Here is a 27,340-nt window from a genome sequence, read left to right on the forward strand (position 1 = left end):
TGTATTTCTTTTTTGGTTTGTCAGAAATATCACAATACAGTATTAATATAGTACAAATGTACTGTATTTCAATGGCTTAAAAGCAATTATATATGATTTTTTATATCTATTGTGTAATTTGTTCTTTTCAGACTATTTAGCTTAATAACTGAATTTGTATTTGGCAAATATTTTCAGCTGCATTAGTGTTCCTAAGACCCAATCTCTTAGTACTTTAATTTATATTTAACACACAAGCATAGATTCCATGAGAAGAAAGTACAGTATGCAATTGAACGACTAGCTGGTAAACATTACTGTATTCTATTTTGGCTCCCTAATTCTAATTTAGGGTACAGAATAGAGTTGAACATTTATTATTTAATCACCTTATTTTCAACTAACGCAGAAATAAGTCATTCAAAGAAAATGTCAGAATCAACATTTTCCATTTTCTTTTAATTGTCAATTTTGTAGAGTTATAATTTATTGAATAATTTATACTGAATTTAAATATTGATTTGGTTATCTGGTTAGGTTATCAATAATGATAGTCACCTTTAATTTTAGCCAAATTCTAGGTAACTTCAAAGGAAATTTTTGGAGTTAATTATTTAAAGTAACTATAAGATTTCATCTAGTTTGTAAGGTATGATTTTCCTTTGTGGGAGAGTAAAATTAAAATACTGTAAAGTCCTTAGTGTTTTGTAATATGTAGCATAAATTTTATATTCCTAAGTAACAATGGAAATGTGATTGTTCCTGCATGGAATACAAGCCCTTGCTCTTTAATAGGACTGTTAGAGAATAATATAACATGCTGTTGGTAGCTTCTGCGGATGGCGTGGAATTCCCGCCCCTCACCATCACACTGAGTAGCACTTTGTTTTCAGCTGCCAGATAGTACAGACTTGCTTCTGGCACCCTCAACCAGCTGTTTTAATCTTTAGCTTTCCTTTTAGATAATTTATTGATAGATCATGTGTGTGTGAGATGAAAGAAGAGATGATTTGCAATTGTTTCCAAATGACTGCAGCTGTGTGACAGTTGTCTGTGAAAATGCCAATATCCACATTTTTCTCATTAGAGGCAGTTCTGTTTGCACAGTAGTTAAAATGTGAATGTAGTCTTGTGACAATGATGATCCTTGTTCTCCTTGGAGGAAGGAGAATTTGTTGCAGAGTTTGAAGGGAAATGGTACTACCCTTCTTCTTTCCATCAGTGTCTTCCCGATCACTGGTCTCCCTCTATCAGTTTTCATGTGGTTCATGTTAACAAAATGTTTCTTTTATTAAAAACATGACAAATTAAGGCTTCTGGTTTGTTGCATTATATTGAAAAAAGATAGAACTTGGTACTAATGTAAAAAAAAAAAGCTGGAATGCTAGAAAATAATAAGAAAAATGCATGTTGAACGTAAAATTTTTTGAAAAAAATTGTATTTGTTTTTTTAGAAATTCATGAAAAATACAATAATTATGTTTGAGGATTTTTTTAACATGCACATTGTGTAGAATTGTAGGTCTTTCATGTGGACACAACCTCTTTCCAATAACTGTATAGTAAGCGAGGTGTAAATGAATGAAAAACAGATATTTTTGGGAGTAAAATTTCAGATTTTTCAATATTAATCTTACCCGATGATCATGTAGCTGTCAACTCTGTTGCCCGACAGAAATCTACGGTCGGGATACGCCAGCAATCGCTATACAGGTGGGGGTGTACACAACAGCGCCATCTGTGAGTAGGTACTCAAGTACTTCTTGTCAACAAGAACTCAATTTTTCCTCTGTCGTGCCACCGGCAAGACCTACTAATACGCCGTCCCTAACTGGATTTGTTTTCACAACTTTTTGGTGAAGTACACTATTCCAGTTTTGAGCTTTCGCTATGCAGGGGTTTTATCTTCATTTCAAAACTTGAACTCGTTTTGGATAGATTTAATTATGGTGACGAAGAGAGTATGGACTCTCTTTCACTTATAAATGGCCGACCCTTCCCTTAGACGGAAGTGTTGGTGTCGAAGAGAGTATAGACTCTCTTTCACTTTTTATGACCGACCCTTCCCTTAGACGGAAGTGTGTTTAGGTTTTTGGTAATTTTGCTTAACAAAGTTATAGATTTAGTTTATATCTCTCCGCCATTTATAGGCCTCTTCGATTAACTTTCCATTTATTATAAACTTATAAAACTTAATTTTTATGTTTGTTTATATGCGACCTTTCCTAATAGTAGGCGGTCCTTACTTGGAACCGAAGTTAATTAACATTGAGCCCGTCATATCGTATTTCCTGTTAAGAATTTATGCTATTTTAATTTTAATGTTTTTGAAAGAATTTCTTTGATAGTCTCGTACTGTTTTCAAAGATGAACTAACGTTTAGTTTAGTCTCCGCAGTTGTTGACGTTCAGAACGTTCAACATGCGCTCTATCGTTACGATAGAGAGAGAGTATTTCACGGTTTCACGTTGCAGTAAGAGTAAACCGATTCTAGCGTTTCGTTCATTCTTTCTTAGCTTAAATGGTTTTAATTCTAATAAAGGAACTTTTTATTTGGGAAACCTTTCAGTTTTTTTCCTTTAACAAATATGTTTTAACGATATATAATTGGGCTCATCTCTCAGGTTCTAAGTCAAGAGAGTGAGAGAGAGAGATAGAGACGGAGGGAGAGAGAGGAGAATAAACGTTTCGTTCAAGCGGGAAACGTTGTTTTCGTTTTTTTTTACTCTTCTCCCTAGTCGCTATAGGGGAAGAAGGTAAAACGTTTCTAGAGTTTTATTCTTGTTCCCAGGCTTTATGCGGTGAGAGATTTTAAACGTAGTTTATTTGATCTAGTGTTTAGTCTCTTTTCCAGCCACTGAATTCTTTATCTTTCATTATGTTTTTCTGTTACATTGTAAAACTGTTTTCGCAATTACTACCTTTTAATGAAGGATAGGATTGCGTGTTTCAGGTACAAATCACTTAAAGTTTCGAGTTCAGTGAAATAAGTGCAAACAGAAAATCAAAAGTGATAAAGTGATATGCGCAAAGTGTTACAGTGTTGCGTTCGAGGGTTCGTCTGTTCGTGCCAGTTGTTCACCTAGTCCGATACCTCTTACAAGCTCCCAAGCCCAGGGGAGAAGTAATGTCGAAGGACTTATGGGTTCCACAGGTCTTGATCGACGAACAGACGTTTCCCTCCGTGGTTTCGGGTGTATCTACACACGTTGCCGACGTGATCACCCCACCCACACAAAGACGAGAGAGCCCATTTATTCCTCGTCTGCGGAAGAGGTTTCTCGCAGAAACCAAGGACCAAATCTTGCAGCTTTTAAGTGCAAGTCGGTCCCTTCCGCGCAAGTCCAACGGCCTAGGTGTAGCCACTGGGTCAGTTCGGACTCGCTGCAGTACGACAACTGCACACCTCCCAAGAGAGGCAAGGTGGTACCGCAACAGGCAGTAACTCCGTCTGTTGCCGCACCAGCTGTTTTAGACCCTCAGTCACAACGGACAGTAGCTCCGTTTGTTGTTGTCTTTCATAGACCCTAGTGGTCCATGCTGCAGACTATACAGTCTCAGCTTGCTCCTTCATGCAGGAGTATCGTGCTGGAAGGTTGACAATGCACCTGTTAACCTACAACCCGCCGAGGTTGTGCGCTCAGCAGATACTGCGGCTGCCTGCTCCCACACTCCACCTGTGAGAGCTCCACCTCCGATGCGCAGTCCACCCTGCCAGACGCATGTTCTTGCTGCTCCTTCCGTTGACATGCGTGAGCTACCGCATCAGCAGTGGGAAGGTGCTGTAGAGCTGCCGGGTTCCAGCTCTATGCGGCATTCTCCGCAACCCATGCGGCATGCTCCGCATACCATACAGCATGCTCCGCATACCATTCAGCATGCTCCGCAACCCACCGCAGCCCCTCCCACGCACCAGCACTCTGCTTTTGTTGTTGCCAGCTCCCACACTCCGACTGCGGAGAAGGTTGACGATGCACCCGTGGGCCTACACCTCCCACGGTTGTGCGCCCGGCATGGCTTCCTGCTCTCACACTCTTGTTGTGAGAGCTCCTCCACCCATGCACAGTCAACCCTGCCAGATGTATGATGACTCCCACACACAGAGCACTCCGTTGCCGTGCGTGAGCTACCACAAGCTGCCGTGTTTTGACACGGTGTGTCAGCCTCTGCAACACACTGTGGTTACCGCCACTCGCCCGCAGCTAACTAGTCAGTCAGGAGTTGAGGCTTCCCCACACAACTTTGGTTGTTGCCAACTCACAGACTGTCAAACAGTTACATGACGTTGCCTTCTGGTCTGCTACTTATACACCAGTGCTGTATGTCCTCACGCTCCTGTTGTGGTTGACAGTTCAGTTTTTGACAGTTCACAGACTGTCAAGCAGTTTCATAACGTTGCCTTCTGGTCTGCTGCTTTTGCACCAGTGAAACCCTCACTGAGAGAACCTAGCTTTTCTCGGATATGGTTCCTGTAGATGAGAAAGTGCTGTTCTCCCTCCTTCTGATATTCCCTTGAGGACTCTGTCATTTGGAGAGGAGCCTTAAGCTGCTTAGCCTCCTATGGACTTTAATTTAAGCATAACATGCTTCCAGGGAGGGTAAATGGTTCCGCTTCAGTCGCTAACCCCGTCTGTTGCCACACCTGCTCCCATAGACCTTGAGCTTTGTTGCAAGACATGCAGTCCAAGCTTAGTCCTCGATAGAGGATTTTTTACGGAGAAGAACCTTCTTGCCAACGACCTTCCTACCGGTTGGTTGTACGCCCTGTTGACGCTGAGGTATCCTACTCACGTCCGCCAGTTGAGATGGTTCCTCCACCGGTGCGACCCAGTGTGGGTTGCCAGTCGCACGTTGACGTTAAGCTACTCTCGGAGGTGGTTGTGGACGTTCAGTGTGTCACTGGGAAGACGTTCAACAACCAGCAGAGGTGACTTGTTGTGACGCAGTGCGGCAACCTCAGCAACCCGATAAGGGGTTGTCTGTACTACCCAGACAGTCTAGACAGTTTCGGGTTGTCGCTGTACTTCCTCGCATCCCCATGGTTGACAGTTCACAGACTGTGCAGCAGTACCATGATCTTGTGTCCGGCTCCGTCACGCATCCACCAGTGCGACCGGATTCAGCGAGTCAGACGTTGCCCACTCCGTTGCCGTTTCCTCATCAGTTTCGGATGAGGAACCCTCTGATGAGAACATGGCTGAACAAGAAGATCAATCCCCAGCCCTGCTATCCATCCAAAAGATGCTGAAGAAGGAATACGGCCCTGTCAGGCTGTGGATGAGTCTGGTTAGGACACTGTCATCCGTGGTTCAATTGGTGTCACTTGGAAGACTACACCTCCGTCCTCTTCGGTTTCATCTAGCTCTTCACTGGAAAAGGACAAGACGCTAGAAGCGGTCTCGATCCCGGTTTCCGAAAGATAAGTCTGGTCTAACCTGAGGAAAGGACTTTATCAACCTTTTATAGGGTCTTCCCCTGACTGTTCAGACTCCCAACCACGTTCTCTTCTCAGACGCATCGGACGTAGGCTGGGGTGCGACCTTAGGCGGTAGGGAATGCTCGGGATTATGGAACTCGAGTCAAAGGACAATGCATTTTAACTGCAAGAAGCTTCTGGCAGTACGTCTGACCTGGAAAAGCTTCAGGTCTCTCCTTCAAGACAAAGTAATGGAGGTCAACACGGACAACTCCCTGCTTTTTATGTTCATCTCCTAGCAAGGAGGGACCTACTCTCTGACATGGTGCGAGTTCGCTAGTGACCTCCTCTCCTGTTCAACAGGTCTAGACTTTTCACTAGTAACAATTTCTTCCAAGGCAACTTGAATGTCTTAGCAGTTTGTCTCAGTAGGAAGGGACAATAATTCCAACATATTGGACCCTCCACAGAGATGTATGCAAGAGACTTTGGGTCACCTGGGGCCAGCCAACCATAGATCTCTTCGCAACCTCGATGTCCAAGAGGCTCTCAATACTTTGCTCACCTATCCCGGACCCAGCAGTGGTTCTTTTAGATGCCTTTCTACTAGATTAGTCTCATCTAGATCTATATGCATTCCCTCCGTTCTAGATTGTCAACAAGGTACTGCAGAAGTTCGCCTCTCACGATGGGACAAAGTTGACACTAGTTGCTTCCCTCTGGCCCGCGAGAGAATAACTTACCGAGGTACTTCGATGGCTAGTAGACGTTCCCAGAACTCTTCCCCTAAGGGTGGACCTGCTACGTCTGCCACGCGTAAGAAGGTACTCCAAGGCCTCCACGCTCTTCGTCTCACTGCCTTCAGAGTATCGAAAGACTCTCGAGAACTAGAGGTTTTTCGAAGGAGGCAAGCAGAGCGATTGTTAGAGCAAGGAGAACATCCACCCTTAGAGTCTACCAATCGAAGTGGGAAATCTTCCTAAACTGGTGCAAGTCAGTATCCGTATCCTCGACCAGTACCTCTGTAACTCATATAGCGGACTTCCTCTTATATCTGAGGAAAGAGCGATCTCTTTCAGCTCCCACTTTCAAGGGTTACAGAAGCATGTTGGCATCAGTCTTCCGTCACAGAGGCTTAGATCTTTCCAACAATAAAGATCTACAGGACCTCCTTAAGTCTTTTGAGACCACAAAGGAGTGTCGTTTGGTTACACCTGGTTGGAATTTAGACGTGGTTCTAAGTTTCCTTATGTTAGACAGGTTCGAACCACTTCAATCAGCCTCCCTGAAAGATCTCACCTTTAAGACTCTTTTCCTGATATGCTTAACCACAGCTAAAAGAGTCAGTGAGATTCATGCCTTCAGCAAGAACATCGGATTTTCATCCGAAATGGCTACATGTTCTACATCTTGGTTTTCTAGCCAAACACGAGCTGCCTTCTCGGCCTTGACCAATATCGTTCGTTATTCCAAACTTATCATATGGTTGGAAATGAACTAGAAAGAGTATTATGTCCTGTAAGAGCTCTTAAGTTCTATTTTAAAAACCTTTACGAGGCCCGTCTGAAGCTTTATGGTGTTCAGTTAAGAATTCATCTTTGCCTATGTCAGAGAATTCTTTATCCTATTATTTTCAGACTGTTAATACGAGAAGCTCATTCCCTTCTGAATGAAGAAGACCAAGCTTGGCTGAAGGTAAGGACACACGAAGTTAGAGCTATCACAACTTCCGTGACCTTTTAATAAAATAGATCTCTGCAAAATATTTTCGACGCAACCTTTTGGAAAAGCTAATCAGTGTTCGCGTCTTTTATCTTAAGAATGTCCAGTCTCTTTACGAGAACTGCTACACTCTGGGACCATTCGTAGCAACGAGTGCAGTAGTGGTGGGGGCTCCACCACTACAATTCCCTAATTCCAGAACCTTTTTAATCTTTCTCTTGAAATATTTCTGGGTTGTCCGGAAGGCTAAGAAGCCTTCCGCATCCTGGTTGATTTGGCGGGTGGTCAAATTCTTTCTTGAGAAGCGCCTAGATTAGAGGTTGTGATGAGGTGCTTTAGTATGGGTTGCAGCCCTTCATACTTCAGCACCTAGGAGTCGCTCAGCATCCTAAGAGGATCGCTAGGCTCAGTAAGGAAGACGTACTTAAAAAGGCAGAGTAATGGTTCAAGTCGACTTCCTTACCAGGTACTTATTTATTTTATGTTTGTTATTTTGAATAACGGCTAAAATAAGATTCGGGATACTTAGCTTCTTTGTTAACATGTATGCTGGTCTCCACCCACCACCCTGGGTGTGAATCAGCTACATGATCATCGGGTAGGATTAATATTGAAAAATGTTATTTTCATTAGTAAAATAAATTTTTGAATATACTTACCCGATGATCATGAATTTAAGGACCCGCCCTTCCTCCCCATAGAGAACCAGTGGACCGAGGAGAAAATTGAGTTCTTGTTGACAAGAAGTACTTGAGTACCTACTCACAGATGGCGCTGTTGTGTACACCCCCACCTTTATAGCGATCGCTGGCGTATCCCGACCGTAGATTTCTGTCGGGCAACAGAGTTGACAGCTACATGATCATCGGGTAAGTATATTCAAAAATTTATTTTACTAATGAAAATAACATTTTCTGACCTACTTATGTTAACATTTTTCATTGTTACGACATAATGAATAGAGATAAGAATATTAAAGATATAAATTGTAAAGCTGAATAAATTCCAATTAAATTAATGAATAAAAGATTTATATAATTTCGGAATAATATTGAGCAATTACTGTTAGAAAACGGAGTAATGTTTTCAATTATTTTGTAGGTGTTTTTACAATAAATTTTTGTGTAGAAACATTAATACTTTAATGTTGTTGTACATACCATATAAAAGTACAAAGGATGGGCTTTCTAATAATTTATAAGACATGTATATTGCTGTTATTTACATGTGCACAAACACCCTAGAAAATTTTTCCTACGAGAGCGTAAATTGGTACTGTATATAAAAAGAAAGCAAAGGTATAAGGCATCCATGTGGGGAACAAAGCACATGGAAAATAGTTTTTTTTCCATAAGACAAAAAATGAGTCACTATCAGAGTTCTTACAATGACTGTGCATGCCAGCAAAGGCAAAATGAAAATATATATATAAGCAAAAACACAAGCATACAGTATATATATACTAAGTCAAATACAAAAGTCATGTGGGACACAAAGACCAGCCAATGGGGTAATTTTCTCACAGACCTCACAAAATTAATTTCTTTTCTCATCTTTATATTTACTGAGCAACTTCTTTTAACCATTTATAATGCTGTTGAAATAAAATTAACAATATATTCAAGAAATATTATGGCAAAACAAGATGCAAAAAATTTGAGAAAAATAGGTCACACTGAAGATAAGCATAGACCTGCCACACATGAGCTGAACCCTTTTTCTTTTAGGCTCCATTTATCCCTCAACTATCAGCTGTCTCATGGTACGCGTTTCATTCTCCTTGAGTGACATGCATATTTACGCCTAATTTCCCCCCAAAAAAGGGATTTTGACGAAGGAAAAATCTATTTCTGGGGAGAGACCTGTGACGCCCGGCGAAAAAGTCCTTCTTTGTACTTTTTCTGATATAAATCTTCCAAATATACCAGAGAAAATTAAAAGCATGGAATGCAGAGGTTACAACCCTCGCGCGAGCACCTTGTTGGTGTCGTATATCTAACAAGGGCGTTTGTAAAACACTATTCACAGGCTGTCTTCCATTTAGATAATCCCTTCATCAAAGGGGGAGGGCCGTGACAGGCCCTAGAGAATACAGTTGGGTTACCCTACCGACACCTACCACTCGCGCTCACCAGGTCATCCTTCTGCAAGAACATATGGCTTGGCAAGGAAAGGGTGGGTCCGTACAAAAATAATCGGGAAGGGTTTCGCCGGGCGTCACAGGTCTCTCCCCAGAAATAGATTTTTCCTTCGTCAAAATCCCTTTTCTGGGTCGACCTGTGACGGCCGGCGAAAAAGTACCAGAGAATGTCTTCCAAGCCCAATAAATTAATAACATAATGAGGAGAATACAATCACCATGTACGACAATACTATGATATAATAAAGTAATCGTCCAATTACCAACCAGCCAAATGACATAGGGAACGTAAGGTTAAATAATAATGACGACAAGGAACCAACTGAGTGTCGAATCGCAAAAGGCATCAAACCTTACATGTCTAAGTATATCTAAACATTAAAGGAACGGTAACTACAATAACAGTTAAACCATAGGAATTAAACATGGCAAATATCATAGGGCTAACGAACTACCAAGGAGAGCGGCGACGTGGTGTGAGTGGCGGGTAGGAGGGAGAAGAGAAGAGATGGAAGAAAGGAAGAAGAGGAGATTAATGGGGAGAGATAAGGCACCCCTCTGCCATCGTCGGGTATTTAAGGGCCTGTAAGATCTTTAGATATTGGCGTTTGACAACCATAGGGGATTTCCAACTCGTATATTTTTTAAAATCATCAAAGTCCCTGTTCTGGAAGTCATTGTTGGAGGCATCTACTGTCCGTATATCATGAGCCTGGGGAAATGATTCCGGATTAGTATGTTTAATGAAGTAGAGGATTTGTTGCCTGATACCGTGAATGGAAATAGTACCTCCTTGTTCCCTGATAACCAAGGGGCCAGACGAGCGGGTGGCAGTTCTAGCTAAAAAGGGGCTTGAGAGTGACTGTACACGGAGAAAAATCCTGGGGATGAAGAATAATCTTCCAAGAGGAGCACCTATTTTGCGGATCCTCATTTTTTAGCTAGGGAAGCTTTGTCTGGAAAAGGAGTACTTCGGCTGAAGGGAGGAAATCTATGTTTTCCGGGTTTCGTGAGAGAGCTGCTAGTTCTGATGTTCCATCACCTGAGGCCATAGCCGTTAGAAATAAAGTCTTCCTAAGAAGAGTGATATAAGAGCAGGATTCATTGTCCGTGTCCATCGCAAGTTTGAGAACACCGTTCAGAGACCAAGAGTCCTTTTGTGGCCGAACCGAAGGTCGAAGCCTAGCACATGTTTTTGGGGTTGATGAGAAATAGGAATCAGCTAGGTTAATGTTGAACCCAACAAGGTAGATCTTCTTCAAAGCTGACTTGATGGTGGTTAAAGTGCTAACTGTTAGGCCTTTGTCAAATAGGAACCTCAAGAAAGAGATGGCTAAATGCGGGGACATACGAGTATGGTCTGCACTCTTAGGGGACCTACTAGTTGTTAACGACCGAATCATATTGGCGAATTGTCGAGTCCCTTTTGTCCCATTCGATGAAGAGATTGTTTCCGGTTCAATGTTCGCATCTCTACGAGCTGCCAACTTCCTGTAGTCCACAAAGTTAGAGTTTTGGCTATCCTTGAGTAATCTGACACAGTGAGTTTGGATACTCGGGTCAGTTTGAGGAACGGGATCCGGATGGGACTGAGTTTCAACTCGAGGAGGAGAGGAAACCAACTGTTCTTGGCCAGTGAGGTGGTACTAAAGCCACTGCGCCCCGGAAGGAGCGTTGTTTGTGTAAAAGTTTTTAGAAGATTCCCTGGGGGAGATAGGGAAATCTTCTTCTAATGGTTCCAATCCCGGGGTAATGCGTCCATGGCATAAGCCCGAGGGTCCAGGGTTGGGGTCACATAACAAGGAAGTTAGTGATTCATCTGAGTTGCGAATAGATCTACCTGGAGGCCTGGAACGAGCCTGAGTATCCACCGGAATGAAATTATGTCTAGAGACCATTCTGACTCCAGTGGATCCGTCCTGAATAGTGAGTCCGCTCTCACATTCTGGCCTCCCGCAAGGTGAGGTGCTGACAGGAACCAGTTCTCTTCTGTTGCCCAGGCGAAGATAGTGACCAGGATCTGATTCAGGTTGGGTGACTTGGATCCTCCCCTGTTGACGTAGTGTACTGCGTCTGTGCTGTCTGACACTACTCTGATGTGGGTCGACCTCGGAGGAGAGTCTCTCTTCAGGGTCAAGAACACTGCCATGGCTTTGAGAACAATGATATGGGACTGTTTCATGGAGAGTGACCAAGAACCTGAAACATCTGATGTTCGGAGTAATACCCCCCATCCACTTACAGACGCGGCTGTATGGAATGTCACTTGTGGAGGTGGGAATTGTAGAGGAACCGATTTGGAGAGGTCCTTCGGTTCGGACCATGGGCGTAGTCTCATTTTCAAGACAGAGGGGTTCTTCGAGACCATGTCTCTTATAGGTACTGTAGCTCTCTTTCTCCAAACTCGATTGATGTCTTTGAGTTTGGCTTTTATTAGATCTGTTACTGAAGTGAATTGGAAAAGTCCAAGGATACTTTCTAAGGCTCTTCGGACACCTGTTTGTGTTTGAGAAAATTTTTTTTTTGATCTTGGAAACTATTCCTCTTACCTTTTGGAAGGGAGAGACAACGTGTGCTTCGAAAGGTCCCACTGAATGGCTAACCATTCTAAGCGGACTGATGGTTGCAGGCGAGATTTTTTGGAGATTGACCCGAAATCACAGGTTGTTGAGAAATTGAAATAATTCCTTCGTAGCTCTGTTGCCTTCTATGACCGGCCGGGCCCAAATGAGCCAACCGGCCAGATAAGCAATGATCTGTATCTCTTGGTTCCTGAGTTGTTCTAACACTCTCTCTCCCAGTTTCGTGAATATCCTGGGATCAATGTTGAGGCCAAAGGGCATGTCTTGAACACAAAGGCTTTCCTGCTTAGGCGGAAACCCAGATAAGAAGAGAAGTTTCGAGCTATAGGCGCAAGATAATAGTCGTCGGTAAGATCGACAGAGGTGGTGACGGTCCTACGGGGAAGTAAGGTCCGTACCTGAGAGATAGTCAACATCCGGAACTTGTCGCAGAGAATGTAAGAGTTTAGCTTGACAAGTCCAGGTCCACTCTCAATGCCGACAAGCCTTTCTTCGGAATTGTGAACAGGTGGCTTTGGAACTTCAGTGATCGATCCCGTTTGATTGCTTCTTCTTGAGTAACCCTGTGGTGTACTCTTTCAGGATGGGAGTGGATTTCTGGGAGAAGGTCACTGGTGGAGGAGGAGGACCTTGTGGCCATTTCACCTCAAACCTTTAGAGATTATGCTATGAGCCCACAGACCTAAGGTCCAATGGTCTCGAAAGTGGTAAAGTCTACCCCCTACCGGGACCACCGCGTTGTGAGGGGGTGAATCTAGGTACTTTCCTTCTCCGAGCCCCCTTTTTTCTAGGTCCGTCTCGATGGCGAGACTGTCTTCTACTCCTGTAGCTTCCTCTCTGGTGTCCACGAGAGGAGCCTGAGGGTTCGGATCTAGGGCTGTATGCAGGTAAAACATCCCAACGGGGTTGGGCTGTGTACCTGGGGAATCAGTGAGGTAGACCACCTGATGAGGGGGATTTGGATGCATAGACGTCGAATCAGAGGAAGGCTGTGATGACGAGTGGGTAACCGACTATCGATTCCTGTCTGATAGAGGCCTCAGACAGAACGTATTTCCCACAACTAACCCGATCAGACCATCAAACGCGTAGGTCGAATTGGAAGGGCAGATCTTGGAATTATCGTACCCCCCAGACTGACAACATCCTGGTCCAGACAGATCGGGCCTGCCCTTTAGGAAATAATACTGTTACCTTCGGTACCTTGTCTAACCTAACCAAGGCAATCTCTTTCAATTGAACGAATCCGTTGAACGGGAATTCTAGTACCTGGGAGTAAATTCTAGGTCCCCCAGAGGGAGGATGTCTATGCCATCCAGATTTATGGTACCATCTATATATGGAACATGTAAGGCAAATCTCTATGCGTTGTTTTTATCGAAGGAGGTTACTTCGATATGCCTGGGGCTGTAGGGGGAAACTTCTGAGTTCCTGAACGGATCCGACTCACTACCATACTTTTGAGCTCCGTCATAGCCCCTTGGTTTTCCCTAGAATGTGTTGCTTTTAGCAGTCACGGTTTATGCAGGGTAACATGAACATCAGGATCCATTAAGGGTCCTAGGTCGGTGACGTAGGTAATTGCAAAGCTGAAGGCTCAAAACTCATCCCCACCTACCTGCCCGTCCATGGGGTCGTCGTCCAACCTTAGAGAGGACACTCTGAGGAGATAGGGACCTCTAGATGGAGCATTTCTTCCCAACTTTGATAACCAAGGGCGGAGAGCCTCTCTTGCAGGCCAGAGAGATTCATCATCATCCTGACGGGAACCATGTAGGCGAACCTTCTGTAAAAGAAAGGGGACATAAGTCTGGATGTTCCTTGAACTTTGGTTAGTGATCCTATTCACAGGCTGGGATCAGCTGTATAACTCATAAAAATCAATTTTAAAGAAAAATCATTTAATGTACTATCTTTTGGGGTATAGTTCGACACTTGTATTCATGAAATGTGACACTGTTGGTGCATCCGCCACAGGTTGGCCACCCCTGACTCAGACGTTCAGAACCGGGTCTAACATTATTTACTGGCTATTAGTATTCTATTGATTCATCTGTTCACTGACCAGAGTTTCAAGGAACAGTAGATAGCCTCTCATGGCATGGTTAGTCTCGACCCGGCCCTTCATTAGAAGGGGCCAACGTTTGGTTCCCAGTACTGAGTGGAAACTTATTTCTATTTGCACACTATGTTGTATGGATATTTATTCATATTTAGGCATAGTTAGAATTGAATATGCATAAATATAGGCATAATCAATTTATTTCTATTTGAACACGATGTTGTATGAATATTTATTCATATTTAGGTATAGTTGGAATTGAATATGCACAAATATAGGCCCAATCAATTTATTTCTATTTGAACACTATGTTGTATGGATATTTATTCATATTTAGGCATAGTTAGAATTGAAAATGCATAAATATAGGCATAATCAATTTATTTCTATTTGAACACGATGTTGTATGGATATTTATCCATATTTATACATAGTTAGAATTAAATATATGCATAAATATAGGCATAGTTATGTTCATATATTTTTATTAGGACTTTCAAGAATAACTAATGAATATTACCAACGCAAATTCAAAGTGTCATTAAAGTAAGTACAGTTTACTTTGTATTCATGTTAAATCCTTTCCTTTACAGCAAAACAAGAGATTGGCCACCCGTGGTCTGAGTGATCTCTGTCTGTACCGGAGCTCCGGTAACAATCCCCGGTACAAAGGTCCGTCATAGTGACAACGTGAACACCAGAGGAAAACTAATATTAACCTCAATGCTGATCGCCTGTACGATATCCGGTTAAGCCGGAGATTCGATGAAAAGGATCGTAATAACAATATTGTGATTATTCATGAAAAAGGGTTCATACCCTGATTCTGATCGTCTGATTGATCTCTGTTTGTAACGGAGAACTAGTGACAAAGGTCCGTCATCGTGAAAACGTGATCCTCAGCGGTACGATAACATTCTCTAACACTGAATGTTTGTGTTATCTCCAGTGAAGCCGGAGATTCGATGAAAAAGGGACCGTAATAATGAAACTGTGAAGTCTTCATCGGTATCACATTGTTAACTCCGGTTCTGGCCGTCTGCTTGATCTCTGTTTGTACCGGAGATCCGGTAGCAAAGGCCCGTCACCTTGATATCGTGACCGTTCCCGGTACGATAACATTAACCTCAATGAATGATTGTGTTATCTCCCGTGAAGCCGGCCGTAACGGTGTAATTATGATCAAACATGACAAAGGTTCGTGTGTAAAAGGCTTCAGCCGGAGTCCGAGTGCCGGATTTCACCGTTGCACTCCAAAAATCTGCTCCTGAACGTTAACTAGTTCTCACCCAATGAGTATCCATATAGCGGAGCATAACTCAAGGCGGAGCTAAGCATAACTCAAGGCGGAGCTAAGGGTGTCGGTATAAAACGACCCCAATTAATGACTCATACACTAACGTACCTATTAATAGTGTTAGCTATATTAACAGTAACCACATCAATAAAAACGTTTATGATATTAAACGTACTATCATCAACTCTGATACTAAGAGGAGGCCTGAATAACTCGTGATCGTATAAAAACGGAGAACGGGAAATTCACCTCTCTTACTCGAGCTAACAAAGAAAACGAGAGAAGGGATAACTCATATCTGTAGAACAGGGAACGAGCAGTCTCTGTTTTCGCTCTCAAGGTTACATAATAAAAAACTAACATCACACAATAAAACAAGAACATTAATAAAATTGATTGCTTTTCTTAGTAATTGTAATAACCAAAAACGAAGAATAACGACAACGTAACAAATAAACAAGGATATAGTCTAAATCGAAGCCTCTGAGGCGAGTACAAACTAACAGACTAAATCGCTAAACTTTAATTCGCTATTCTTTAAATCGCTATTCTTCGTAGGTCCAAATTGGACTTGCAAGCAAATAAATACCATAGTAAAAATTAATGATAACACAAAACGGCCATAAAACGTAAGTGATATAACCTAGATGACAGAGTACCAGATGGGCAAAAATAACTAGAATATTTACCAAAGCGAACATAACCCAAAATGGCTGCCGATACCTCGGCAGGACAATCGCTTCCAAAACTAAAAACCACCATATTGGAAACAGAACAAATGCCCGGTACTGTCAAAAGCTGCCAAAACAAACTATGGTACTTAACATTGGTAAGGGTGAAGTAGCAACGTCAGTCATGTTGAATTAACGACAATCACTTCGAAAAACACTGGGCAAAACACTTATCAACTTTGCGGGCAAGTCCAAAACAGAAGGATGACCTGGTGAGCGTGAGTGGTAGGTGTCGGTAGGGTAACCCAACTGTATTCTCTAGGGCCTGTCACGGCCCTCCCCCTTTGATGAAGGGATTATCTAAATGGAAGACAGCCTGTGAATAGTGTTTTACAAACGCCCTTGTTAGATATACGACACCAACAAGGTGCTCGCGCGAGGGTTGTAACCTCTGCATTCCATGCTTTTAATTTTCTCTGGTATATTTGGAAGATTTATATCAGAAAAAGTACAAAGAAGGACTTTTTCGCCGGCCGTCACAGGTCGACCCAGAAAATAAGTTATGTATGACACGGTAATTCGTGTCATCTGAACACTTACGGAAAAATATATTTTCACTCGTCATTGTGTCAGCGGATCATGAGAGGGTTAAGTAACCACCCCACAAGTTCTAGGTGAAGATCAAAGCTGTTACTCAGTGAGCTGGCCAGAAGGCTATTGTCCAGTAACTACCAACATCTTTTTGTATATTTTAACAACCGAGTTCCAGCCACACTGAGATCATACTCCTATTTAAGGACCCCAATTTGTCTAGTTAGGAAAAATACTATTCAAATGACTTAAAAATATGGTATTTTTGTCTCCATGTAAGCTAAGCAATTTTTGAGAATTCAATGGGGAAAATAAATAATGTAATAATTATTGTTAAGAATAAATAATGACCACATTTTGCAGATGCAATGGAGATTAAGAGAAGGTTTAGGAGAGGCCATATATGAAATAGGTGTGGAAGATTCTGGGATTCTACTGGGTTTAACACAAGAAGAGCTACAAGCATCTATGACAACATTGAGACGCATGGCAAGACAACTGGGAGCTTCTTTAACTGTGATAAGAGAAAAGACCATATCCGGTCACAATGGGCAGACACGTAAAGCTGCTGAAGTCCTAGTCAGAAAGGTGAGATGTTATTTTGATTTGGGTGTTTATCTTGGATCCCCATAATGCAATTAAGTAATGAATGATTTCTACAATCATTCAAAGAGAGGAGACTGATAATTCTGGCTTTTGGTCTAGCTATCTTATACCTTTTGTTATTATAGAACAGTACAGCACTGTACATATAAATTTGTATTTCAGGTACCTGATGACCAGTATAGCATTGAGTTGAGGATTGCTGTTTTAGGCAACTCTGACGTAGGGAAATCTACCCTTTTAGGTGTACTCACAAGAGGAGAGCTTGACAATGGGAGAGGGTGTGCACGTTTGAATGTATTCCGTCATAGACATGAGGTTTGCTCTGGGAAGACCTCAAGTATATCGCTACAGATTTTAGGATTTGATTCTCAGGTAAATTATGTCTGCAGTTGTGTCAGCAATTGGTTTTGATTATTTTCAGGCATAATATATCATTTATCAGCATTTTTTACACTTAGTTTACTGTACGTATTGATTAAATTATCTGCTATGTATGACTTTATCTTTAAGAAAAAAAGGTTTGATTCTTGGAATATAAGATAGCTTTGTTTTTTTTTATTTACAGGGAAATGTCATTGATCAAACCTGTACCCGTAGTCGTGATTATGATGATGAAGACATATGTAGTCAGTCCATAAAAATTATAAATTTCATTGATTTAGCTGGAGACCAAAAATATTTAAAGACTACAGTGTTTGGACTTTCTGGATATTCTCCGCATTATGCTGTGTTAGTTGTAAGGTGAGGAACAAATTGAAATCTGTTCTTTGTAATTTTGGGATAAGCAATTGAGTTTCATTAGCTGTGCATATGTTACAGAATATATCGTAATTCTGACCTTTTCCTGCATTCAAATTTTCCCAGACTATACTATCTACCATGTAAAGTAGTAGTAGGACATGTGTAACTAATTTTAATTGTGTTATCTTTTGTAAGTTTAAATACCATGCACAGTTTTAAAGTGCAGTAATTTAAACCCAGCTGTCACTAAATGAAGGAATGATCTACATATTCATGTAGGAATTATCAGAAGTTCTTTTATAGGTGCAAATACTTTCTTATTAAATAGACTTACAAAAGAAATATTTCTTAATATTTAGCTGTTTTAGTTTTTTGTCATTTCTTATCTCTAGTCTCTTATAATTGTATTGCTTGGCTCTGTACTCTTGCTGCTTTCCCAATTGGATCCCTTGGGCTTGTATTTTGATTTTTAACTGGGATTGCAGTCTGGCTAATGATGATAGGAGTAATGACAATAGCGATAAGTGTTGAAATGATAATTATTTTAATAAATTACTTTTGCCTATATTCCGTTTTTCTTAAGTGCTTTCAAGTTATACTTTTATGTCAATTTTTTTAATTTACAGTGCATTTTCCGGTGTGGCCCCTATGACCGAGGAGCACTTAAGTTTAGCACGTGCATTGGATGTACCAATAGTTTTAGTAATCACAAAAACAGACATTGCATCACCTCAGCAAATTCAGAGGACCATCAATGATCTCAAGCAGGCTCTCACACAGCCTGGGTATAAAAGGGTAAGTTGCATATACCTAAAATTATACAGTACTGTAATTATTTTATTCTTATGAAGAACCTCTAGGTTTCTTTTATGGTAGTTACTATATAGCTCCTATTTTTCAATATTTAACTTAGCCGGTGATTATATAAGCTGCAGCTCTGCTGCTCGACAGAAAACTCTACGGAAAAAATCCGCCAGCAATCGCTATGCAGGTAGGGGGTGTACTTCAACAGCGCCATCTGTCGTGCAGGTACTCAGTACTCATTGTAAACAAAGAACTCCATTTTCTCTCTGTCGTGCTACCGGCAAGACCTACTAATTCGCTGTTGCTAACTGGATTTGTTTTCACAACTATTTGGTGAAGTACACTATTCTAGTTTTGAGCTTTCGCTGTGCAGGCTTTCTCTTCAATAAATCCTTGCATTCTTTTTTTGATATCGGATTATTTGTTGATGACTTTGGATAGTTTTTGAATTCCCCTTTGACCAATTCAAAATGGCTGACCCTTCTCAAGTCCCAAAATTCAGGAAGTGTAATGCTAGGGACTGTTCAAGGCGTCTTCCGAAGGCCTCTATCGATCCTCACACCGTTTGTTCCAATTGTCGGGATAAAACCTGTCAATTGGAAGATCGATGTGAGGAATGCGTTGGGCTTTCGGAATTCGATTTTATCGAATTCCAAAAATATACACGTAGGCTAGAGAGAGATAGAGTCAGGAGAAGTTCATCTCGTTCTGTTGATTTTTCCTCTCCTCATGCCCCACAACCTATTCCTTCCCCTGTAGTGGTTGCTCCTGATCCCCCTTCTGGCACTCAGGAACCTTCGATGGCTGACATGATGCGTGCCATCCAAGCTCTGGGTGAGAGAGTTGAGTCCCTGGCTAGTGACCGTAACCAGCTCATGGCGGACGTCAAGGAGCTGAAGTGTAAAAGTGCAGTGGGAAGTGGTAAAGTGAGTGATAGTGTTGTGGATAGTGTTGCGCTTGAGGGTTTGTCTGTTCGTGCCTGTCGTCCTCCTAGTCCGGGACCTCTTGCAAGCTCCCAAGTCCAGGGGAGAAGCAATGTCGTACGACCAATGGGTTCGAGAGGCTTTAATCAGCGAACAGACGTTCCCTCCGTGGTTTCGGGCGTATCTACCCAAGATCGCCCCACCCACACAAAGACGAGAGAGCCCATTTATTCCTCGTCTGCGGAAGAGGTTTCTCGTAAGAAACCATGGACCAAGGTCTCACGACCTCTTAAGCGCAAGTCGGTCCCTTCCGCGCAAGTCCAACGGCCCAGTTGTAGCCACTGGGTAAGTTCGGACTCGCTGCAGTCTTCCGATGACTGCTCACCTCCTAAGAGAGGCAAAGCGGTACCGCCTCAGGCAGTTACACCGTCTGTCGCCGCACCTGCTCCTGCAGACCCTAAGTGGTCTTTGCTGCAGACCCTAAGTGGTCTTTGCTGCAGACCATGCAGTACCAATTAACGTCTCTGATGCAGGACTTTCGTGCGGAGAAGGTTGCTGCTGCACCAACCTCTTGCCTACAACCAACCACACTCTCGGTTGTGCGTCCTGTGGACGCTGAGGCGACCTTCTTGCGCACTCCAGCTGAGAGAGTCCCGCCACCCATGCGTTCCAGTGTGCCCTGCCAGCCGCATGTTGACGTTCAGCGACGCACGGAACCTTCCGTTGACGTTCGCGAGGTACAACAACCGTCAGAGTTGTTTTGTTTTGACGCGGTGCGTCAACCTCCGCAACCCAGTGTGGTTGCCTCTGCTCGCCCACATCAGACTAGACAGTCTGGAGTAGACGCTGTGCGTCCCCGCGCTGCTATGGTTGTTGCCAGCTCACAGACTGGGCAACAGTTCCATGACGTTGCGTCCGGTTCAGTCACGCGTGCACCCGTGCGACCGGACTCAGCTAACCAGCCGATACCTACTCCATTGCCGCTTCCTCCTCAATACTCGGATAATGGACTCTCTGATGATGACGATGCGGCACACGTTGATGAACCACATTCGGACCTTGACGAGCCCAAGTCCACGCAACCCTCTTTGGACTTTAGAAAAGTTCTTGCTCTGTTCAAAGAGATGTTTCCGGACCAGTTTGTGTCTGTGGCTCCGCGCTCTCCTCCGTCAGAGTTTGCTTTAGGTACGCAGTCATCCTCGCCTGCCTTTACTAGACTCGTCCTCGCACGCTCGTCCAAGAGAGCGTTACGAGTTATAGGAGAATGGATGCAGTCCAAAAAGAGTCTAGGGAAGACAGCCTTTACGTTTCCCCCTGCTAGACTCTCTTCCAGATCGAGCGTCTGGTATGCCACGGGAGAAGTTCTCGGCTTGGGAGTTCCTGCCTCTGCCCAGGGCGACTTCTCAAGTCTTGTAGACTCTCCCCGCAGGCTAGCCATGAGACGCTCTAAGATATGCTGGTCACCTTCGGACCTAGACCATCTGTTGAAAGGGATATTTAGAGCCTTCGAGGTCTTCAACTTTTTAGACTGGTGTCTGGGAGCTTTGAGCAGGAAGATCTCCCCGACTGAGAAGGAATCTTCCTTGCTCATCATGTCCTGCATGGACAAGGCCATACGTGACGGGTCTAGTGAGCTTGCTGCATCGTTCGTATCCGGAGTCCTCAAGAAGCGTGAGAACCTTTGCTCTTTCCTGTCAGCTGGAGTGACACCTTGTCAAAGATCCGAACTTCTGTTTGGTCCTCTCTCTAAGTGCCTTTTTCCAGAGGACTTGATTAAGGAGATTGCTGCTTCTTTGATACAGAAGGACACCCATGACCTGGTTGCGTCCTCTGCCCGCAAAGCCACCCCTTTGCCTACCTTGTCAGCTAGACCAAGGATGGACACTCCAGCGTCCCGATTTATTCCGCCCTTTCGTGGCAGAGCCTCCAGCAGAGGAGGTGCTCGTGCCGAAGGGAGACGTGGGAAGAAGAAAGGAACCAAGTCCTTTAAAGGCAGAGTCTGACTGCCAGCTTCTTCAGACAGCAGTGGGAGCCAGACTCAAGAACTTCTGGCAAACCTGGGAGAAGAGAGGCGCAGATGCACAATCTGTGAAGTTGCTCAGAGAGGGGTACAAGATCCCGTTTGTACGAAAACCCCCTCTAGCAACGTCTCCCATCGATCTCTCTCCCAGGTACAGAGAGGAAGACAAGAGACGAGCTTTGAAACAGGAGGTGTCTCTCTTACTAGAAAAGGGAGCGGTAGTCAAAGTCCTGGACCATCAAATCCCGGGCTTCTACAACCGTCTCTTCTTAGTGGCAAAGAAGACAGGAGGGTGGAGGCCGGTGCTAGACGTCAGTGCGCTGAATGTCTTTGTCACAAAGCAGACGTTCGCCATGGAGACCACAAAGTCCGTTCTAGCAGCGGTCAGAAGGGAAGACTGGATGGTCTCTTTAGACCTAAGGGACGCATACTTTCACGTCCCCATCCACCCAGACTCCCAACCTTTTCTGAGATTCGTTTACGAAAAGGTTGTCTACCAGTTTCAAGCCCTGTGCTTTGGCCTAAGCACAGCTCCTCTTGTGTTTACGAGGCTGATGAGGAATGTAGCCAAATTCCTTCATTTAGCGGACATCAGAGCCTCCCTCTATTTGGACGACTGGCTTCTAAGAGCTTCTTCCAGTCGTCGCTGTCTGAAGGATCTAAAGTGGACTCTAGATCTGACCAAGGAATTGGGTCTCCTGGTCAATATGGAAAAGTCTCAAGTGGTCCCATCCCAAACTATTGTGTATTTAGGGATGGAGATTCACAGTCTAGCTTTTCGGGCTTTTCCGTCGGCCCCCAGAACAAGTCAAGCCCAGTTATGCATCCAGAACATGCTGAAGAAGGAACGATGTTCAGTCAGGCAATGGATGAGTCTGATAGGGACACTATCTTCCCTGGAACAGTTCGTATCGTTAGGAAGACTACATCTCCGTCCTCTTCAATATCACCTAGCTGTTTACTGGAAAAGGGACAAGACGCTAGAAGCGGTCTCGATCCCCATTTCTGAGAAGATGAAGTCTTCCCTGACTTGGTGGAAGGACAGTATCAGCCTCAGAGAGGGTCTGCCCCTGGCTGTTCAGACCCCCAACGACGTTCTCTTCTCGGACGCATCGGACACGGGCTGGGGCGCGACATTAGACGGTCGGGAATGCTCGGGAACTTGGAACTCGAGTCAAAGGACAGTGCATATCAACTGCAAGGAGCTACTGGCAGTTCATCTGGCCTTGAAAAGCTTCAAGTCTCTCCTTCAAGGCAAAGTGGTGGAGGTGAACTCGGACAACACCACGGCTTTGGCGTACATCTCCAAGCAAGGAGGGACCCACTCTATGACGTTGTACGAGATCGCAAGGGACCTCCTCACCTGATCAAAAGATCTAAACATTTCACTAGTAACGAGGTTCATCCAAGGCAACTTGAATGTCATGGCAGATTGCCTCAGTCGGAAGGGACAAATCATTCCAACAGAATGGACCCTACACAAGGATGTGTGCAAGAGACTTTGGGCCACATGGGGCCAGCCTACCATAGATCTCTTCGCAACCTCGGTGACCAAGAGGCTCCCTATATATTGCTCACCAATCCCGGACCCAGCAGCAGTTCATATAGATGCCTTTCTCCTAGATTGGTCACATCTAGACCTATATGCATTCCCCCCGTTCAAGATTGTCAACAAGGTACTGCAGAAGTTCGCCTCTCACGAAGGGACAAGGTTGACGTTAGTTGCTCCCCTCTGGCTCGCGAGAGAATGGTTCACCGAGGTACTTCGATGGCTAGTGGACGTTCCCAGAACTCTTCCTCTAAGGGTGGACCTTCTACGTCAGCCACACGTAAAGAAGGTACACCAAGGCCTCCACGCTCTTCGTCTGACTGCCTTCAGACTATCGAAAGACTCGAGAGCTAGAGGCTTTTCGAAGGAGGCAGCCAGGGCGATTGCTAGAGCGAGGAGGACATCCACCCTTAGAGTCTACCAATCGAAGTGGGAAGTCTTCCGAAACTGGTGCAAGTCAGTATCTGTATCCTCGACCAGTACCTCTGTAACTCAAATAGCTGACTTCCTTTTATACCTGAGGAAAGAACGATCTCTTTCAGCTCCCACTATCAAGGGTTACAGAAGCATGTTGGCATCAGTCTTCCGTCACAGAGGCTTAGATCTTTCCAACAACAAAGATCTACAGGACCTCCTTAAGTCTTTTGAGACCACGAAGGAGCGTCGTTTGGCTACACCTGGTTGGAATTTAGACGTGTACTAAGATTCCTCATGTCAGAAAGGTTCGAGCCGCTACAATCAGCCTCCTTTAAAGATCTCACTTTAAAGACACTTTTCCTGGTTTGCTTAGCCACAGCTAAAAGAGTCAGTGAGATTCACGCCTTCAGCAGGAACATCGGATTTTCATCTGAAACGGCTACATGTTCTTTACAGCTTGGTTTTCTAGCCAAAAACGAGGTACCCTCTCGTCCTTGGCCGAAATCGTTCGATATTCCAAGCCTATCGAATATGGTTGGAAATGAACTAGAAAGAGTCTTATGCCCTGTGAGAGCTCTTAAGTTCTATTTAAGATGAACTAAACCTTTACGAGGACAGTCAGAAGCTTTATGGTGTTCAGTTAAGAAACCATCTTTGCCTATGTCAAAGAATGCTTTATCCTATTTTATCAGACTGTTAATACGAGAAGCTCATTCCCATCTGAGTGAGGAAGACCAAGCTTTGCTGAAGGTAAGGACACATGAAGTTAGAGCTGTCGCAACTTCAGTGGCCTTTAAACAAAATAGATCTCTGCGAAGTATAATGGACGCAACCTATTGGAGAAGCAAGTCAGTGTTCGCGTCTTTTTATCTTAAAGATGTCCAGTCTCTTTACGAGAACTGCTACACCCTGGGACCATTCGTAGCAGCGAGTGCAGTAGTGGGTGAGGGCTCAACCACTACAATCCCCTAATTCCATAACCTTTTTAATCTTTCTCTTGAAATGTTTTTATTGTTGTTTTTGGGTTGTCCGGAAGGCTAAGAAGCCTTTCGCATCCTGGTTGATTTGGCGGGTGGTCAAATTCTTTTCTTGAGAAGCGCCTAGATTAGAGGTTTTGATGAGGTCCTGTTGTATGGGTTGCAACCCTTCATACTTCAGATCCTAGGGGTCGCTCAGCATCCTAAGAGGATCGCGAGGCTCCGTAAGGAAGACGTACTTAAAAAGGCAGAGTAATTGTTCAAGTCGACTTCCTTACCAGGTACTTATTTATTTTATTTTTGTTATTTTGATAACTTCTAAAATGAAATAAAAAATCCTTAGCTCATAATAATGTAAACATTTATTGCTGGTCTCTACCCACCCCCCTGGGTGTGAATCAGCTTATATAATCACCGGCTAAGTTAAATATTGAAAAATGTTACTTTGATAATAAAATAAATTTTTGAATATACTTACCCGGTGATTATATATTAAAGGACCCTCCCTTCCTCCCCAATAGAGACGCAGTGGACCGAGGAGAAAATTGATTTCTTTGTTTACATTGAGTACTGAGTACCTGCACGACAGATGGCGCCGTTGAAGTACACCCCCTACCTGCATAGCGATCGCTGGCGGATTTTTTCCGTAGAGTTTTCTGTCGAGCAGCAGAGCTGCAGCTTATATAATCACCGGGTAAGTATATTAAAAAATCTATTTTATTATCAAAATAACATTTTTTTTAAAATTTTTTCTTATCCTAAAATCGTATGGTATGATCATTGACATTTTTTGTTCGATGGGAAATGAATAAGCCAAAGGCCATTATGTAAATTCTTTTGTTTGTTTCTTTTCTCAACAGGTTCCCCTTCTAATACAGAATGAAGATGATGCAATAACTGCTGGAAGCAACCAGTTGGACAATAATATAGTTCCCATTTTCTGTGCTTCTAGCGTCACTGGTGATGGGCTTTCACTATTGAAAAAATTCCTTTTTGTTTTACCTCCAAGGATGAGCAATAAGGAAAGAGAGAAATTAGAGCAGGTTAGTAATAGCTTTACTAATTTTGAGGGATTTGACATATATTTTTAGGTAAGTGTTTTCCTGATAGGTTAGTTCCTTTCTTAATGGTCGTTGATACATTAATGGCATATATGCAATTGTTGGTTTCTTTCCCAGTGGATGCAATACATAATGTCACATACAGTATTTTCTTTCTTACCCCATTTATCCACTCTAAACCCTTGAATAAATACTTTGTCTAATAGGGAATATGCTGTTGAATGCATAAAATGGCTTAAGATATGCTTCAGAGCTAGTACTGTGTGGATGGTATGAACATTGAATTTCCTGGAATTGAAGTGAAACTTTTCAATAACTTCCCAGTGAGGTGAGCTTCCTCAATACTGTATATATGCTAATGGCATTAATGATACACAGGAAATTACAGTACTTTCATCAAGACAACATGGCTATCTCACCTAAAAATAGATTTTTCACATGTCAAAATTCATTTTTCCTTGTTGCATTATGTTTATTTGTATAGTATCTAATATTTAGTATACTTTATTATTATTTTTAGTTTTAATTTTAGTTTAAATGCAGTAGTGAATACTATTTTATATACAGTATATAATTTATTCTACAATCCAATGAATAATGTATGGATTGCTTGTGTCAGGGCAGAAGTCTTGTATGGGGTATTTTGCTTGATAAAGTGCAGTATTTGGGGGCTTATTTCGTTAAAATAATGGGCATATTTACATTATTCTAGTTTTTGTGGATTCTTTTGAGGTATCTACTTAGGTTAGGCTAAATAAGGTTCGAGTAAGGCTAGCCAAGTAACCATAGAACATTATCATATTTCACCCCTTTTTGCTTTCACCTTGGATCTACGAGCGTGGATAAGTGATAGGTTACCGTATACCAGATACTGTACAAGTATATGTATAGAATTACTGTAACAATTTGGGTTGAAATTTTAGCTCTTCTTGTGTAATATTATTATTATTATTATTATTATTATTATTATTATTATTATTATTATTATTATTAGCTAAGCTACAACCCTAGTTGGAAAAGCAAGATGCTATAAGCCCAGGGGCTTCAACAGGGAAAAATAGCCCAGTGAGGAAAGGAAATGAACGATATGAGAAATAATGAACAATTAAAATTAAATATTTTAAAAACAGTATCAACATCAAAACTGATATTTCATAAATAAACCCTAAAAGACTTAATCAGTCTGTTCAACATTAAAACATGTGATAGAATATTAATGAATAAATAGCCCAAGCTTCTTTTCCACAAGATAAATTTGTGAATATTTCAGTATAGGTACTTTAATGCCTTAAAGGTTTTATTTTGAATTGCAGAAGGAGTAATTTGAATTTAGCTGGTTTTATTCCATTTATCGATGTCTTTTTCAGGAACCAGCTGAATTCCAAATAGATGAAGTTTTTCATGTGGACCACAGCATTATAGTTGGTGGTTTGCTGACTAAAGGTGTGATTACACAAGGAACCACCCTATTACTTGGTTAGTTAACTGTTACATATTTTGTGTTTTTCCTTTGTTTTTAATACTTAAAAGGAATTCTTTAGGCCAGTCCTATAGGAGCCTAGAATTGTGAATGGTGGTCCCTTTAAACTAACAAGTAATAATAATTGATAAGAGTAATGGTGTAAGAGTTCTTGAGTTTATTATTGGAACAGTTTAAGCTATTTAATGTAATGATAAGGATTCGTTGGATTCGTTGTTGGATTTACTTGAGTTATAAATGTTTCTGTATTCATGTTATCGATATTTCTTAAGTAAATACTCCTTGTGAGAAGTTAGTCACAA

The 27,340-nt window shown here is 42.6% G+C and overlaps 1 protein-coding gene across 3 annotated transcripts in view; it reads left to right on the forward strand.

Moving 5' to 3' along the window:
* The window catches only part of LOC137645926 (GTP-binding protein 2-like), an 86,076-nt gene that overhangs the window by 45,846 nt on the left and 12,890 nt on the right, over nucleotides 1-27,340 (forward strand). For all 3 annotated transcript variants that reach the window (XM_068378980.1, XM_068378979.1, XM_068378981.1), the window contains exons 4-9: nucleotides 16,824-17,048; nucleotides 17,229-17,438; nucleotides 17,632-17,807; nucleotides 18,434-18,602; nucleotides 25,358-25,540; nucleotides 26,926-27,034. In XM_068378980.1, coding sequence (XP_068235081.1) covers nucleotides 16,824-17,048; nucleotides 17,229-17,438; nucleotides 17,632-17,807; nucleotides 18,434-18,602; nucleotides 25,358-25,540; nucleotides 26,926-27,034 — 1,072 coding nt within the window. The remainder of the gene's footprint in view (nucleotides 1-16,823; nucleotides 17,049-17,228; nucleotides 17,439-17,631; nucleotides 17,808-18,433; nucleotides 18,603-25,357; nucleotides 25,541-26,925; nucleotides 27,035-27,340) is intronic.

Source organism: Palaemon carinicauda, chromosome 8 (assembly GCF_036898095.1).
Source record: "Palaemon carinicauda isolate YSFRI2023 chromosome 8, ASM3689809v2, whole genome shotgun sequence".
NCBI classification, from domain to species: Eukaryota; Metazoa; Arthropoda; class Malacostraca; order Decapoda; family Palaemonidae; genus Palaemon; species Palaemon carinicauda.